The 13,879-nt window shown below is 37.1% G+C and overlaps 1 protein-coding gene across 1 annotated transcript in view; it reads left to right on the forward strand.

The window, feature by feature from the left end:
- RASA1 (RAS p21 protein activator 1) overlaps positions 1 to 13,879 on the forward strand; it is a 62,491-nt gene that overhangs the window by 42,946 nt on the left and 5,666 nt on the right. Inside the window, exons 16-24 of the mRNA XM_084503016.1 lie at positions 2,292 to 2,464; positions 2,665 to 2,824; positions 2,991 to 3,133; positions 3,962 to 4,077; positions 5,320 to 5,406; positions 8,066 to 8,133; positions 10,704 to 10,792; positions 11,993 to 12,070; positions 12,993 to 13,127. Coding sequence (XP_084359142.1) covers positions 2,292 to 2,464; positions 2,665 to 2,824; positions 2,991 to 3,133; positions 3,962 to 4,077; positions 5,320 to 5,406; positions 8,066 to 8,133; positions 10,704 to 10,792; positions 11,993 to 12,070; positions 12,993 to 13,127 — 1,049 coding nt within the window. The remainder of the gene's footprint in view (positions 1 to 2,291; positions 2,465 to 2,664; positions 2,825 to 2,990; positions 3,134 to 3,961; positions 4,078 to 5,319; positions 5,407 to 8,065; positions 8,134 to 10,703; positions 10,793 to 11,992; positions 12,071 to 12,992; positions 13,128 to 13,879) is intronic.

The raw sequence follows: 13,879 nt of genomic DNA on the forward strand, positions 1-13,879 counted from the left end.
ATTCATTTGAGCTAGAAAAGAAATTAGCTACCTGAACCATGTTGTTAGTAAAACAAGAACCTTTACCAGGGTAGTTTGTGAATGGAATGCTTAAGCAATTTCTTTAGAATTGTTTTTTGCAGTTTGCTTCTCTCAGTCCAGGTTAGGAAGATTGTGTTGACTTCAAATGCATCCAGCTGCCAGGGAGGTGATGGGTGCCTTACTGACAGAGTTACTTGACAGTTACTGTTACGCGCACTCTTAGTGCATAACTCAACCCTAATTTCATTTTGAGGAAAAAAGGAAAAATTCAACTCAAGTGGAATTAACATATATCTCTGCCCTATTAAGTATTTGAAATAAAATGGAGGGAAAAAAATGAGCTAAAACAGACCTAGATATCTTGCCTGAATAACTCCTGAACTCTCCAAAAGCAGGATAACTAGTTGCTTTCGTGAACATTCAGCTTTTCAAATAGTTACTAAATGTGGATTGCTCTGAAGTGGGAGTCATGTGAGGCTGGTACTGTAATCTTCCCCGTTATTTAAGTCATCTTTTCTGCTAGCTGCTTCTGTCATATATACAGATTAAGGTCCTGAAAATCTGGTATGGATCTCACTGCTTTATTTCTTCATCATAACACAGAAATAAATACTAAAATAAGAGCAAGAAGGCTGGTTCTTCATTACTTTAAAATGCTTACTGAGCTCTCAAGTTTTTGACTTTGATGTTTGTCTGTTATAAATAATCCATAATTATTTTAGTCTTCTTGCTTTTAAAAATTATTTCAAGTATACAGAAATGATACTAAGAAGTTTATTAATTCTGTTCGGTTTTTCTTTATTTCTCTCAGAAAGAGAAACTGGTAATTTGCATAAGGATTTGTTCAAATGAATACATATAAACATCTTAAAAAAGAGAAAACACAACAAAGCCATAGACCGTACTCCATCTGCTGCTACTGAGAACTGGAATGCGAGCTCTGGTTTAGTTTTTGTACTAGCACAGTTGATTCATTTAAATTAGTTAATGGTGAAAAAGAAACGTTTTTGAAAAAGAAACATTTTTGTAATGGAGGGGGTCAACACAGGCAGGCAAGTCTGTAGAGCAAAATAATAGCTTAGGTTTTTCCTTTCAGGCAGAGTTTTTATTTACAGTAGTGCCACAGCTTGTTTTTGAAGGTGCTAGTTTAGATTATGCAACTGTCAGGAGAAAAAAGGATCACTGTGGTGCATGCTTGACGGTTCTGTGGCCCTGGGAAGTCAGCCTACTAGTGTTGGCTAGAGACTTGCTGCCTTTCCTCCCTAATTTCCAGGCAATGTTACACTTATGAATGCTCCTATAGTCACAGGAAAGAAAGAAAGAATCAGATTATTCTAGATCTTGTATCTCACCATCCCCATCGGTGAGAAGTACATGCCATGTTTGTCAGCAAAGCAAGAAAACACATTACTTATTTGTGGGTGTATAGCACCTTTGCTGGGAAGAAATATTCTAGGAAAGTTGGTTGATAGGATTGTGGTCCCATCCACACTGGTGATAAGTAACAGATGATAAATTGTTTTTCACACTGCTCAGCTGACCTGAATGCATTATCTTACATCAGTTTATCAGCTCCAGAGAATGTGAAATAGGCAAATGGCATGTCCTGAATTCAGCATTATAAATATGATGATATTCTGTTCCAGTATTAAATGATAACCTGATTGCACCTGTTGCAACACTGAGGCAATAGAAAGTCTGCTGGAATTGTCGACAATTTCTGAAGGGCCATGTTATGTATAGGCTTTGCAGAAATGTGAAAAATCAAAGACTGTTTGCTTGGGGGTATTTTAATATGAGAAACTCAAGTAGTGTCGCTATAAGAATAAATAATAAAAAGTAACAGAGTGGTCAGGGAGCAGGCCTGACAGTAATATCAGCCCAAAGCTGGAAAAACAACAACACAGTGAATTCTGAACACTTTATAAGCTTTTATTTTCAGACTACTACCAGGAATTACAGGGTAGCACTTTCTTTACCCTCTACATGGGTGTTAAAAAGAAAATTGTTAATATCCAGTGTCATTTTTGATTGTATATTTATACATTACTTACAGAACAGCACCTTGTACTTACTTCCACTTCAGTTCACAGGAATATTTTAAACCAAAGAATAGAGAACTTGCTAATATATTGGTGGCAGAAATCTTGATTACTGTTATTAATACTCTTGCTGAAATGAGATGGGATGTGAGAAAAATACGGTTTTTATTCTATACTAACACTGTTTTGCTGGCAATAACTTAACTGAAAAATGCTTTTTTCCTTAAGTGTTTATGCGTTGCCAACTAAGCCGATTGCAAAAAGGACATGCAACAGATGAGTGGTTTCAACTCAGTTCCCACGTACCATTAAAGGGTATTGAGCCAGGATCTTTGCGTGTTCGAGCACGGTATTCTATGGAGAAAATCATGCCAGAAGAGGAGTACAGTGAGTTCAAAGAGGTATAAAATTATTTAACTTTCCTTAGTTCACCAGTCAAAACTCGCTTTGTCTGTTTGAGACAGATTTCAGTAACACAGGTTGTGACATCATTATATTTGTAGTGACTTCTGTTTCTCTATAGATGTATGATACCAGTTTCTCCAAAAACTGTTATAATATTCAGAAACTTCTAACATATAAAATTATGTTTTTCTTCCAGCTTATACTCCAGAAGGAGCTTCACGTAGTCTATGCCTTATCACACGTTTGTGGACAGGACAGAACACTGTTGGCTGGCATTTTATTGAAGATTTTTCTTCATGAAAAGCTTGAGTCCTTGTTGTTACGAACACTAAATGACAGGGAAATAAGCATGGAAGGTATTGTACTAGCTACATTAAAGTTTACTGAAACTGTGGGCGGGTAGGGAGGGAAGGGCTCTGGTGCCTTCTGTTTTTCTTTATTTGCGACACACATAGAAATGTAAACACCAGTTATTTTCACTGCTCTGTCTCCTTTCTCAGCCTTTCACTTTTTTTCTTTTAGATGAAGCTACTACCTTGTTTCGTGCCACCACTTTAGCAAGTACACTCATGGAGCAGTACATGAAAGCCACAGCAACACGTTTTGTTCACCATGCACTGAAAGACTCTATATTAAAGATAATGGAGAGCAAGCAGTCCTGTGAGGTGATACCTTGAACTATGTTTTTAAACATCTTGGTTTATTGACACAATTATCTACAGACTGTTAGACATTGTGTTTGCATTAAATATTAGCTTTAGAAACACTTATCGATCTCTCAGAGCTAAATTTAATTTATACGATTAATACAGGGACTGAATTCATTAAGAGTTTTTCTAGATGTTAGCTTGAGCAACATTCAGAGTACTAATTTTTAAGTTTAATTCATTTTTTAATTTCTTTAATTTCTTTTAATTACATTTTCTACAGAACAAAAATGCAGGTTGCTCTGCAGCAGTTACTCAATGGCTTGTCCTAAGTAACGTATAGTAAGCTCAAGATGTAGAAGTCAGAACGTGGGGGATTGAACTAGATGATCTTTCAATGTCCCTTCCAGTCCCTAACATCCTGTGATTCTATTATGATTTTTGACTCTGTGATGTTGGAGTCGAAAGTAACAAGGCACTCCGTGGCTTGTTACTGATCTTACAGGTTGTTTTTTTATAAGTGTCTCTCCTAACTCCTGTGTTTTACTCTAGCTGAATTGTGGGAAAGGATGGGAGTCCTCAGTAATTTGAATTAAAAGATGCAAAAGGTCATGTAGACGGATTGTACTGAATGAGCTATTAAAAGCATAGCACAGTGGAATTATTGCTTCTCATGTGCTTGCTAGCCATTGAATCAGATTTTTGAGTTCTGTAGGAGTCTTGACATTTGTACAGCAGCAGAATATTTAATTTAGTTTGAAGTAGTATTACGTGTAATATTATGAAACTTACATAGGTAGCACTAGTTAGGAGAGGGAGCTTAATCTTTTTCTTTTTTGGTTTTAGTTAAATCCTTCAAAACTAGAAAAAAATGAAGATGTAAACACTAATTTGGCACATCTACTCAGTATACTTTCAGAATTGGTGGAGAAAATATTCATGGCTGCAGAGATACTGCCTCCGTAAGTTGGAGTTTTCTGTTAGATTTGCATTTGAAAATTCCTGTTTGGTGATTATGTTGCACATTAAAATTGTTTTCTTACTGGTTCGTCTTCTGCTAATCAGTCACGAGACTAATATCTTTAGGGTGGCTGTATATACAGAGGAATATAGATGAATTAAAATACAATCCTTTCTGAAATAAATAGTACTTTTTTTAGCAAAACTCCTTGGCTAATATGTATGTGCTTTTCTTTGAAGGAGAAGCTACTAGGTCCAAGAGGTCAGGGAAAGAAGAAGAATAAAAATAATCAGTATCATATTTCCTCAGAGGTAGAAGACAGTACAAGTTAGGAGACAATTGTGTCTAGTCGATCACAAATTGTCTAGTCCTTTTCCACTAGGAAAGCAAAATGGAACTACTTACACCATACTCAAAATACAAGTGGGTAGTAGTAGAGTGATACCTGTTATGATTACTTCTGTCTAACAGGGATATGGAGAAGTTACTTTTATTTCTTCTTCAAAGTGATAGAATAACTTGTGCTCATATTTTAGACTTGAACCATCTAATAAAGAGTGGATATTACTGTTTTCTCTTACTGTATTATCAGCTTTTAAAGTAAACAAAATCCTCAAATTTGAGATGGCAGAGTAGCACAGAAGTGTTTAGTTTGTGGTAGTGCCGACAAGGTTAAAAGTTGCACTCCTTTGAATTATATGGTGCGGCTCCCAACACTGGTGAAAAATGCCACAATTTTCCCATTTTTTGATGGGAGAGGAGAATTGCTGTGGTTGCTTAGGTGCTTCTAAAAACCTAACCCTTATTTATGGAAAGAAAAGTTTTTAGTTAAAAAGAGCAAAATTAAAAAAATAAAAAATAAAAAATAAATTTGGTATTTTTTAAAAGGAAATACTGCTTAAGCAACAGGCCATAAATGGTTATAAAACGTTTAATGCACATCTAAATAATCCCAGATTCTTATCTGCATGAATAGAATTGTATATTAATGAAGGCCTTTCCCTGATTTGTAAACCCTTTCAACATACAAATATAAATGGACTTTTTACAAATGTATGAACTTATAAATTAACTCTTAAATTTAAAATTGTAAAAATGATGTCTAAATTACAAAATTAGAGCTGGTAAGTTCTGCATCAAGTAGGAGGTTTGATTATAGCCTTTCTCAGCAGCTTTTTTGATGCTCTGTGTTTAATGGAATGAGTAATTAGCTATTATTTTTAATTAGCTATTATTTTTGCAGGACGTTAAGATATATCTATGGGTGCTTGCAGAAGTCTGTTCAAAGCAAGTGGCCAGCTAATACCACCATGAGAACCAGAGTTGTTAGGTAAGTTACTTAACGCTTTATGTTGAAAGTAATCTTCTAAAGTCTTGTTAATGATATGCTTCAGTGTGCTTATCTATTTTTCTTTTGGTGACAGAACTTTATAATACTATTTTAAATATTGCTATCTATGATACTGATATGATATTTATGATACTGAGACATGATATCCCAATTAAGGATTAAGAGCTTGCTAGATTCTTAACCGTGTTCATAGAACTTTGACAGAGTAAGATGTTGTAGTACAGAGGTCAGGATAGCTTTACTTAATAGTTTCGAACTAACTTGTATTTTGTGAAGCTTTACAACTAAAATAATGATTCCCTTTTTAATTCTGTGAAGGAAAAACTTCACTTAAAGCGGTAGTTAACTTTTATGAGGATAATATACCTCAAATACCTGTAGAGAGCAGTGACCTCTGAAGATTGCATTCCGGTCTCATGCCATCTGGGAAGACCATGCCTTACTGCCTATTCCTTACGTAGTGTTGATTGCTGGAGGAATCTCACACAGGTTAAGATAAATACTCCTTACAATGCAGACCCAACGTGGTAAGGAATCTAACACCTTCTCATAAAGCCCACTGAACTGTCGTTAGATTTCACTGAAGTACTGTCTGCAATATAGACTAGTTCTCTGCATCGGAGGAGGCTCCCAGTTGCTGGTGCTGTGTTGCTAATGCTAATCACTTCTATCAACACTGTTTTCTGAAAATAAATAATTCTATATTGTAAGATTTTACGTCCATTTCTCTGCTCCCATTCGGTCATGTTGTAACATTCCCAAGCTCCTGTAAAAATGATGCAAGAGGATGCTCAACCTGGCTCCTCTGATCTCACGCTGTGCACAAAAATTCCAATCCACATTTGTAATCCAAAGCAATATACGAGTTCTTCCTCAAACACCTTCCGTTGCCAGTGCCAGTCCAATGAAAATGTCTGACAAAGATGTGATCTTGGCAATGGTTTTCAAAATGTTACTGGTTTGAGGTTATCAGACACGTCTTTTTTTATCTCCCCCAAACATCTGGCAGTCGTACCAGTTGCTGAGGTTGGATTCCCTCCAGCTGGAGTTTTTCAGAGGATTTGTCTTTGGGCCATGTTTATCATTTCAATATTAAAAGCCACAGTTCATGTCAACCAGGGTGCTGCGCTGGATCTTGCCCTTCAAATTAGGGCTGCTCATGTTATAAGAGCCCCTCTTGTTTTCAGGGGATAACACATTGCAGGGCTGTAGAGCTCAGCAGTGGATATATAACACCTTTGTGTTCCACCCCAGCTCCAGAAAAATATGTGGCTTTCCTTACGCGGACACAGTTCATGTTTAGTGTTTCCTACAGGTCTCCACCCAACGCTATAAATATCGGGTCACTTTCTGGTGTGACCTTAGTCTTCACAAGGTGGTACTTGTGACTTAATCACTAGAGTTTTGCAGCCTTCGGTGAAGACTGTCATGTTTTATTGCACTGATTATGGTGAACAAATGCTTAGAGTATTCAGACATGTGGACAGTTTTTAGATGTCTGGGTAGCTTCCCTGGTAACTCAGACTGTGCTGGCATTTCTCTCTGATTGTAAAAATCACATATAGATACTGACTCATTAATTTAGGCAAGGTAAGAAGCACCAAATCTTCTGGATTAGCAAGGTCCATCCTTTCTGATTGTACCTCAGTGGCCTTCAGCTTCAGTTTTTAAAAAAAAAAAAAAAAAAAAAAAGAGATTGGTGTGTATGTCATGACTTCAAAATTAGGTACTTCTTAATAGGATTAAATTCATGCCACAGAATTCTTATTATTTTTTTGCTTCACAAAGGGCTAGAACTATTGTCTTTGTTAATGCTTTGTTACTGCTGTAGTGAAGAACAGTCTGGTGATAGTGTCCAAGCAGTCCAAACAAAATGAAGGATGGCATAGATTGTCTTAGCTGGTCTGTATATCTCTTCCTTGTGCAGCAGTTAGGCAGGGTTGAGGTTGCCATGAGCTGGGTGTTTTCTACTTCTGCTATTAAGAAAGTTAGATTTCTGTCATGCTACTGAAGGTCGTTTTGACCTTCTGTTGAGTGAGTTCCTAGCTCTGCAAACAGACTGCTTTTTCTAGCATTTCGACGGCAGCAGTTACTTCTGGAAGGAAGGTAGATCCCTTACTGTTTGTTCTTCTGCTGCAACATGCTGTCATCAGGATATAGGTTGGTTTAAGCTGATTATAAGGCTGTGTTGCTGCCGAAAGAGAGGTTCCCTTCCGCCCACGCAGCCCTGTGCTCCTTACATTGGTTGGTGCAGTGGGCGGCTGCAGGATGAACGCCCTCTGTGATGCACAGCAAAAAGCCTCCGGAAGGCAGGAGAGCTGGGAGAGCAGGGGCCTTTCCTTTCTGAAGTCAGCGTGGACTTCGATCAGCTTCAGTATGACTTCGCAGTTAAGTTCTTCCCAGGCTGTTTCAGCAGTTCGCCTTAATTGGGAAATCAATGTGTCCTTTCGTTTTTTATCATAGATGAAGTCATATCAGTGTTCCTGACTAACGAACGTGTTCACAGAGTGCAGGCTGGTTGGTTGTTGTCTGTCTTAAGAAGACTTTCACATTAACTTGAATCCTTAAAGACTGCACAGTTTTACATTAATACTCTAACTTTATTATTGAACAAAATATGATTTTCTTCCCATTTCAGTGGCTTTGTTTTTCTTCGACTGATTTGTCCTGCTATCCTGAACCCAAGGATGTTTAATATCATCTCAGGTGACTATATGCTTCAGATCGAGTTCATGCTTTGTGTAGTAGTAGACATGAGTTTACTTTAGCAACTAATGTAGAAAATGATGCTTTTTGAACAGTGTCCAAACTCGTGTTATCCACATCACTTATGACTTCTCCCTAACTGTGAGCTTTTCACCCTCAAAGGTTAGAAGGTGCTTGTTCTAAACTGCAGAACATGTGCTGTTGTATTTAATAATACAGTGTAGTGCTATAGTCTAGCACCGTGCGATATTCTACCAGCGTGGAAAAGTTAAGCATGAGATCTTCACACCTTGTTTTGAATGCAATGTCAAAGTTTATGGATGAACTTCTGCAGTATCTCTGAAATGAACAAGATCTATAGAGTTGAAAGTGTGTCTGCAAAGCCTGGAATATATTTGAGGAACCAGAAAATCTTTCTTGAATAACCCGTTTGAACCTGCTGCTTAGATAGCTTCCAGACATTGTACAAGTCTTTGACTGTACTTAATGACTCAAAGTAATCTCAAATCAGGAATTTTAAACATGAGAGAGAGGGGTAACATTTATAAAGGGTGGGTTGGTATGGACTCGAGACAGTAATCTCGTTTGGCTTAAAGGCCACGTGTAGGGGTTCCCATGGATATGCCCAAGTGAATGTTCTCACTGTGTAGTTAACCTATTTTTTTGCTGCTGTTTTGGTAGAGTGCATCTGTAGCAGTAACAAAAACGGCGATGGGGAACATTCCTGTTTGCCAGAGCAGGATTGCAGAACTGGTCTGCGGCATGGTGCTGCCTGGTGCTGAATTTCTTGTGTGGGAGGAAGAAAGGAAAAGCATAAACTACCAAAGAGAAAACTCTATTATGAAAACTTAAATTCAGAAGTCTGACTTGTATAGTTTTCTAAGTCAGTCTTCTAAGTTTATACTTTCTAAGTCAGACTTCTGAAAATTTAAATTCAAAAGTCTGACTTAGAAGTTCAAGTATGTTATACCCATCTTTGTTACCCTTTTTTTTTTTTTAGATGAAGATCACACCAAACTAGAGGGTACTTGGTTAACACTAGCCATTGCTCTTCCTCCTTCCCTCCCTAACAGTTTCCTGATTTTACTACAAAAATGCTGATTTGGAAACACAAAATCGGAAGTCTGATTCAGAAAAACTCCTTTTCTTCTTTTGTAAACAGTTTTTCAGACCATGTAGCATGTTTCCTGTTCTATACTTTATACTAAATGAGAAGGACTGTGTCAAACTGAAAGTTCCTTTCTCACTCTGTAATCATTTCCACACGTGCTTTGGAGAAAACATTTAAGAAACATGGCCTGCTTCACACACAGTGATCCTTAGCATTTTATTATCTTAAGATAATTTGCAAGATAGGTCCCTCCTGACCTGGGCTACAAATGAGACCGCTGCATCTATATGTATAAAAAGTTATCAATCAATTTCTGCAATCCCATTTAAGCTCACCTTGCTACAGTCCTCTGCATAAGTTCTGCTAATATTCTTGATTATTGTCAAGGTAAATTTACACACCCTGTGTAGGGCTTTTAGTGCTGTTCAGAAAATAATAATAGAAAGGTTGACACTCCTTTTGGAGCAAGGCTTCCAACATACACATTCTTCCCATAATGAGAAACAAGTATCCTGAAGGCTGTGTGTATTGAGCATGGTTCAGTTTCAGCAGAAATCATATCACCTGAGTAACTGCTTAAAAAAAAACACCTTTGTTTCAAAATTCAGCTCCTTTGGTTCAAACATATTTGAGTTGTGTGAAACAACTTCTTTTGAAACACTTCTTTTGACCAGTTCTGCTGGTCTAGAACTGGGCTTCAGTGGAGTGCAAGGGGAAGGGGAAGGACAGAGAACAAAAGGCAGAGATGGACAACGAACAGTATATAGCATTCTTACAAATAACTACAAAATTTAGAGTCTATATAATAACTATGTCACTTTTGGAAAAAATTCAAAACTGTCTTTTGACCAGACCATTTACTGTAATTTGGGGGAATTTAACAGTCCTCCTGCTGTCACTTGTCGGAAAAGGAAATTCTAACTGACTGCAAGGTTAATGTAAAGTGCTAAGCGCAGTGTTAAGTACAGGAAGGAAGTACACTGCCATGGAAATACAAGCCAGGATTGCATGTCATGGTTATTCTATATTCCCAGTGCTAGTAACTCGAAGTATAACTGGTAAAACACTTAAGAGCCTGCTTAGGTGGGTATAAACAAATATGGAGAAAGGTACACCTTTTTTAGTATTTTACTTTTGCAAGTAATCTTCCTTTCACCGGAACCGTTTAATATTTGTGAAAATGGTTCTCGCTACTTCACAGAACTCCTGTTAAACAACACTTCATTTTGCCTACTTCTGTGTACAGCTAGTAGCAAAATCAGATGTTCTTACTTATTTTTTGGACATAAAACTTAAATTGCTTTAGTAATTCACCAAGTGATATTTTCCACATGCTGATCTGTTACAACATTGAAAGCATTTAAATCTGCAAATACAAATTGGAGAAGAGTTTGCTTTTGTGTGACTGCTGGTAGTCTTAAGTGCAATGGCCAATAACTCTACTTTGTATTCCTGTCAGATTCTCCTTCCCCTACTGCTGCAAGAACGCTGACGCTGGTCGCCAAGTCTGTGCAGAATTTAGCAAATTTGGTTGAATTTGGAGCTAAGGTAAATATTATACATGGACAGAACAGCCTGGAATTGCTTTTCTGATATGTTTCAATGTTCCTGCTTTATACGGGCAAAAACCTGCTTTTGTTTTCTTATGCGAAGTCTGAAACCTGACCTGTTTGTCATCACCAGCATAGAGGCTTTGTTCCTGCACTTCTTGTGTCTTCTTCATTTGGAACTAAACAGGATGTTGATCTGAACTAGAGCAATAGCAGTCTGGCCAAATTGTGAAGTGGAGGCCCACTATTTTGGGATAAACTGATCTAGAAACCTGATCTTGTGCATCCCATGAAGATTTTGAACCTAGTTGTATCAGCAAGGGGCTGTTAAAACAGTTGATGAATGAATGGCATTGCAGTAGGCATTACAGAATGTGATGCCACTATGTGTTGATGCTATGAGAACACAAATAACCTCAGCAGGCATCTACCTGTATATAATTCACCTTCAAACTGAGACGTATCAGACTTAAACTCAGAGCTGGATAGAGTATCCAATATTGAAACAAAGGAAGAACTACTGACCTCTTGAGTCACTCTTTCGCCACCTGCTGTTTCGCCTGTGCTTCTACTTGCGCCTTACCTTGGTGTTTTCTGTTGTAGAGCTTCCAAACACCCCTTCTACTTGTATTCGTTTTCCTGTCGTTAAACTTAATGAATGTTGTAAATCAGCTTGACAATTTGCAGTAAAAAGACCTAGCTTTTAATGAAGTTTCTGCTGTGTTTCTGCTAAGAGAAGGCAAGCAACAAGTGGTCTGTCTCAGTTCCCAAGCAGCAAGGAACATGACTGATAAGTACCTGTGGACTTCAGCGTCTGACACACACCACTTGTAGTACAAGTGTTAATGAAAGAAAAGGGCACCTTGCTTCTGATTATCCCTTTTCAAAGTTGTAGAGAGTTTGTTTATTGAAGCTAGTATGTGTGGGGAAAATCATCTGAAATACTTCATAAGATTTAAATTTCGTGCTAGTATGCCTATAAGAAACTATTTCTGAATCCACCTGGAAAACAAAAAGCGCGGGCTTTTGACCTGTGTACATTATTCAGGCGTTCAGAAATACACGTGCGAAGTTAAAGTCACCCCAGATAACATACTTGTTTTGTAATGTCATTTTTCTGACAGCATTGCGTTCACATCAGCTATGACAATTCACTTGGTACTGATTTGTTTTAATGAATACTTTTTAAAATTGCTAGGAGCCATATATGGAAGGGGTAAATCCATTCATCAAGAGCAACAAACACCGCATGATCATGTTTTTAGATGAACTTGGGGTAAGTGGCTAAAAATTCTTTACTGGAAATTATATGCTAATATGCAATATTGTAAATGAAAATTCTTCACACTTTTTGTTGACTAGCTTAAAAATGCATCAGCTTCCACGTGATTTTGAATGCTTGTTGCTGAATAAATCTTCCTCACGTATCTTTAAAAAATGCAGATTGCTGTCTGGCCTGTCACACAAAACTGAAACCATCAAACATCATACATTTTGTTCATTTAGCAACTCCGTAGATGCAAGAAGCTAAAATATACCTAATCTGCATGAGAATTAGGAATCTTGGCTAAAAAAGTTTTTTAAAATGTATTCTGAAACAAAAAAAATCCCATGTATAATTTCATATAGCTTTGACGAGACATTGAAATTGTTTTAAAAAATAGATTTCAGCCAGCATTCCCCAGAGTATCCCAAATGTGTTGTACATACTGTAGTTTGAAATGGAACAATTGCTTTATTATATTTAAACTCTTACTGTTTTGCGTACGGTAGCTGTAACAGAAGTTAGGAGTTCATATATGTGTGTATTTATACTAAGAATTTGTATTAAAAATGAAGATAAAAATGTGTGTAGCTTCCTGAGTTTATTCTTTTAAAGTGACATAAATGACATCTCAGAACATTTTGGTAAGACACAGAAACAAGTATTTTAGTGTGGCATGCGGACAGGTCACCTTTTCTGGTTGAACTGCAATTTCTGTATACTGTGATGCATCAGTTTTCTTGAAATGAGAGATTTTACACAAGGTCTCTGAAAACCATTGTCCTGAAACTAACAGTCAGGTTAATCTGTTTTAATCACAGAACTATTTTTTTATGAGTAATTTAATGAGTTACTTAGAGCTGTAGCTTAAGCTGTACAGGGTTTACCTGGTTACTCACTGTTCTTAAATCTGCTCTCATCATTTTTGTTCAAGAATGTTCCTGAGCTTCCAGACACTACAGAGCACTCTAGAACTGACCTATCCCGTGATCTGGCAGCCTTGCACGAGATTTGTGTGGCACATTCAGATGAACTTCGGACACTCAGTAACGAACGAGGTGTAATGCAGGTAAACCACAAAGATTAACCATCAAATCACAGGTGCAGATAGGGTATCTTGAGGTAATCCATCATGCCAGGATTCTTTTACGTATTTCTGGCTAGCATTATGTTTGATTAAAAAAAAATAAAAAGTGCATCTCACAAGAAAGCTGCTAGTTGTAAATACTTAGTCCATAGTTGCAAGATTTGTACAATAAAACCAAGATTTTTCAGGTTTAGAGAGGAAGATTTTAGTTTCTAGAGGAAGCGTACATCTGTGAAACTACTGACAGTTTCTCTAGGTCAATATTTTAAGGATCTTGTTTTTTTCAGCTGAACTAAATTTACTTCCCCTAGCTTTCTATTGCTATCTTATTTCTGCTTCCTAATTTTTATAGTACATTTATAAACCAACATAGCAAGCTTTTCTGGCAAACCCACTGTGATTAGTTTGTTCCAGCTGTTAAGCAGGCCTACTGTAAATGATTAAACTTTCAAACTTTATAAAAAAAAAAAAAAAAAAGCTTTATAAAAACTCAAAAAGGAATTACTTCAAATTACTTACTGCATTGTCTCGAAGTTCTACAGAAGTTATATACCTCCTTTTGCTCTGCTAATAACAGTGAATCTCAAGGAAGGAATTAAACTTACCTCACAGTAACATTTCTGTGTATTGTGCTGTGCAGGCAATAGTGATTTGAGTAACCTACCATTTGATGCTAGTGCCTCCAGGGCAGGGACAGTTACCTCTTATTAGCAACAATCTTCCTTAAATTTGAT

This window comes from Aythya ferina (assembly GCF_964211825.1).
Source record: "Aythya ferina genome assembly, chromosome: Z".
Classification (NCBI taxonomy): Eukaryota; Metazoa; Chordata; class Aves; order Anseriformes; family Anatidae; genus Aythya; species Aythya ferina.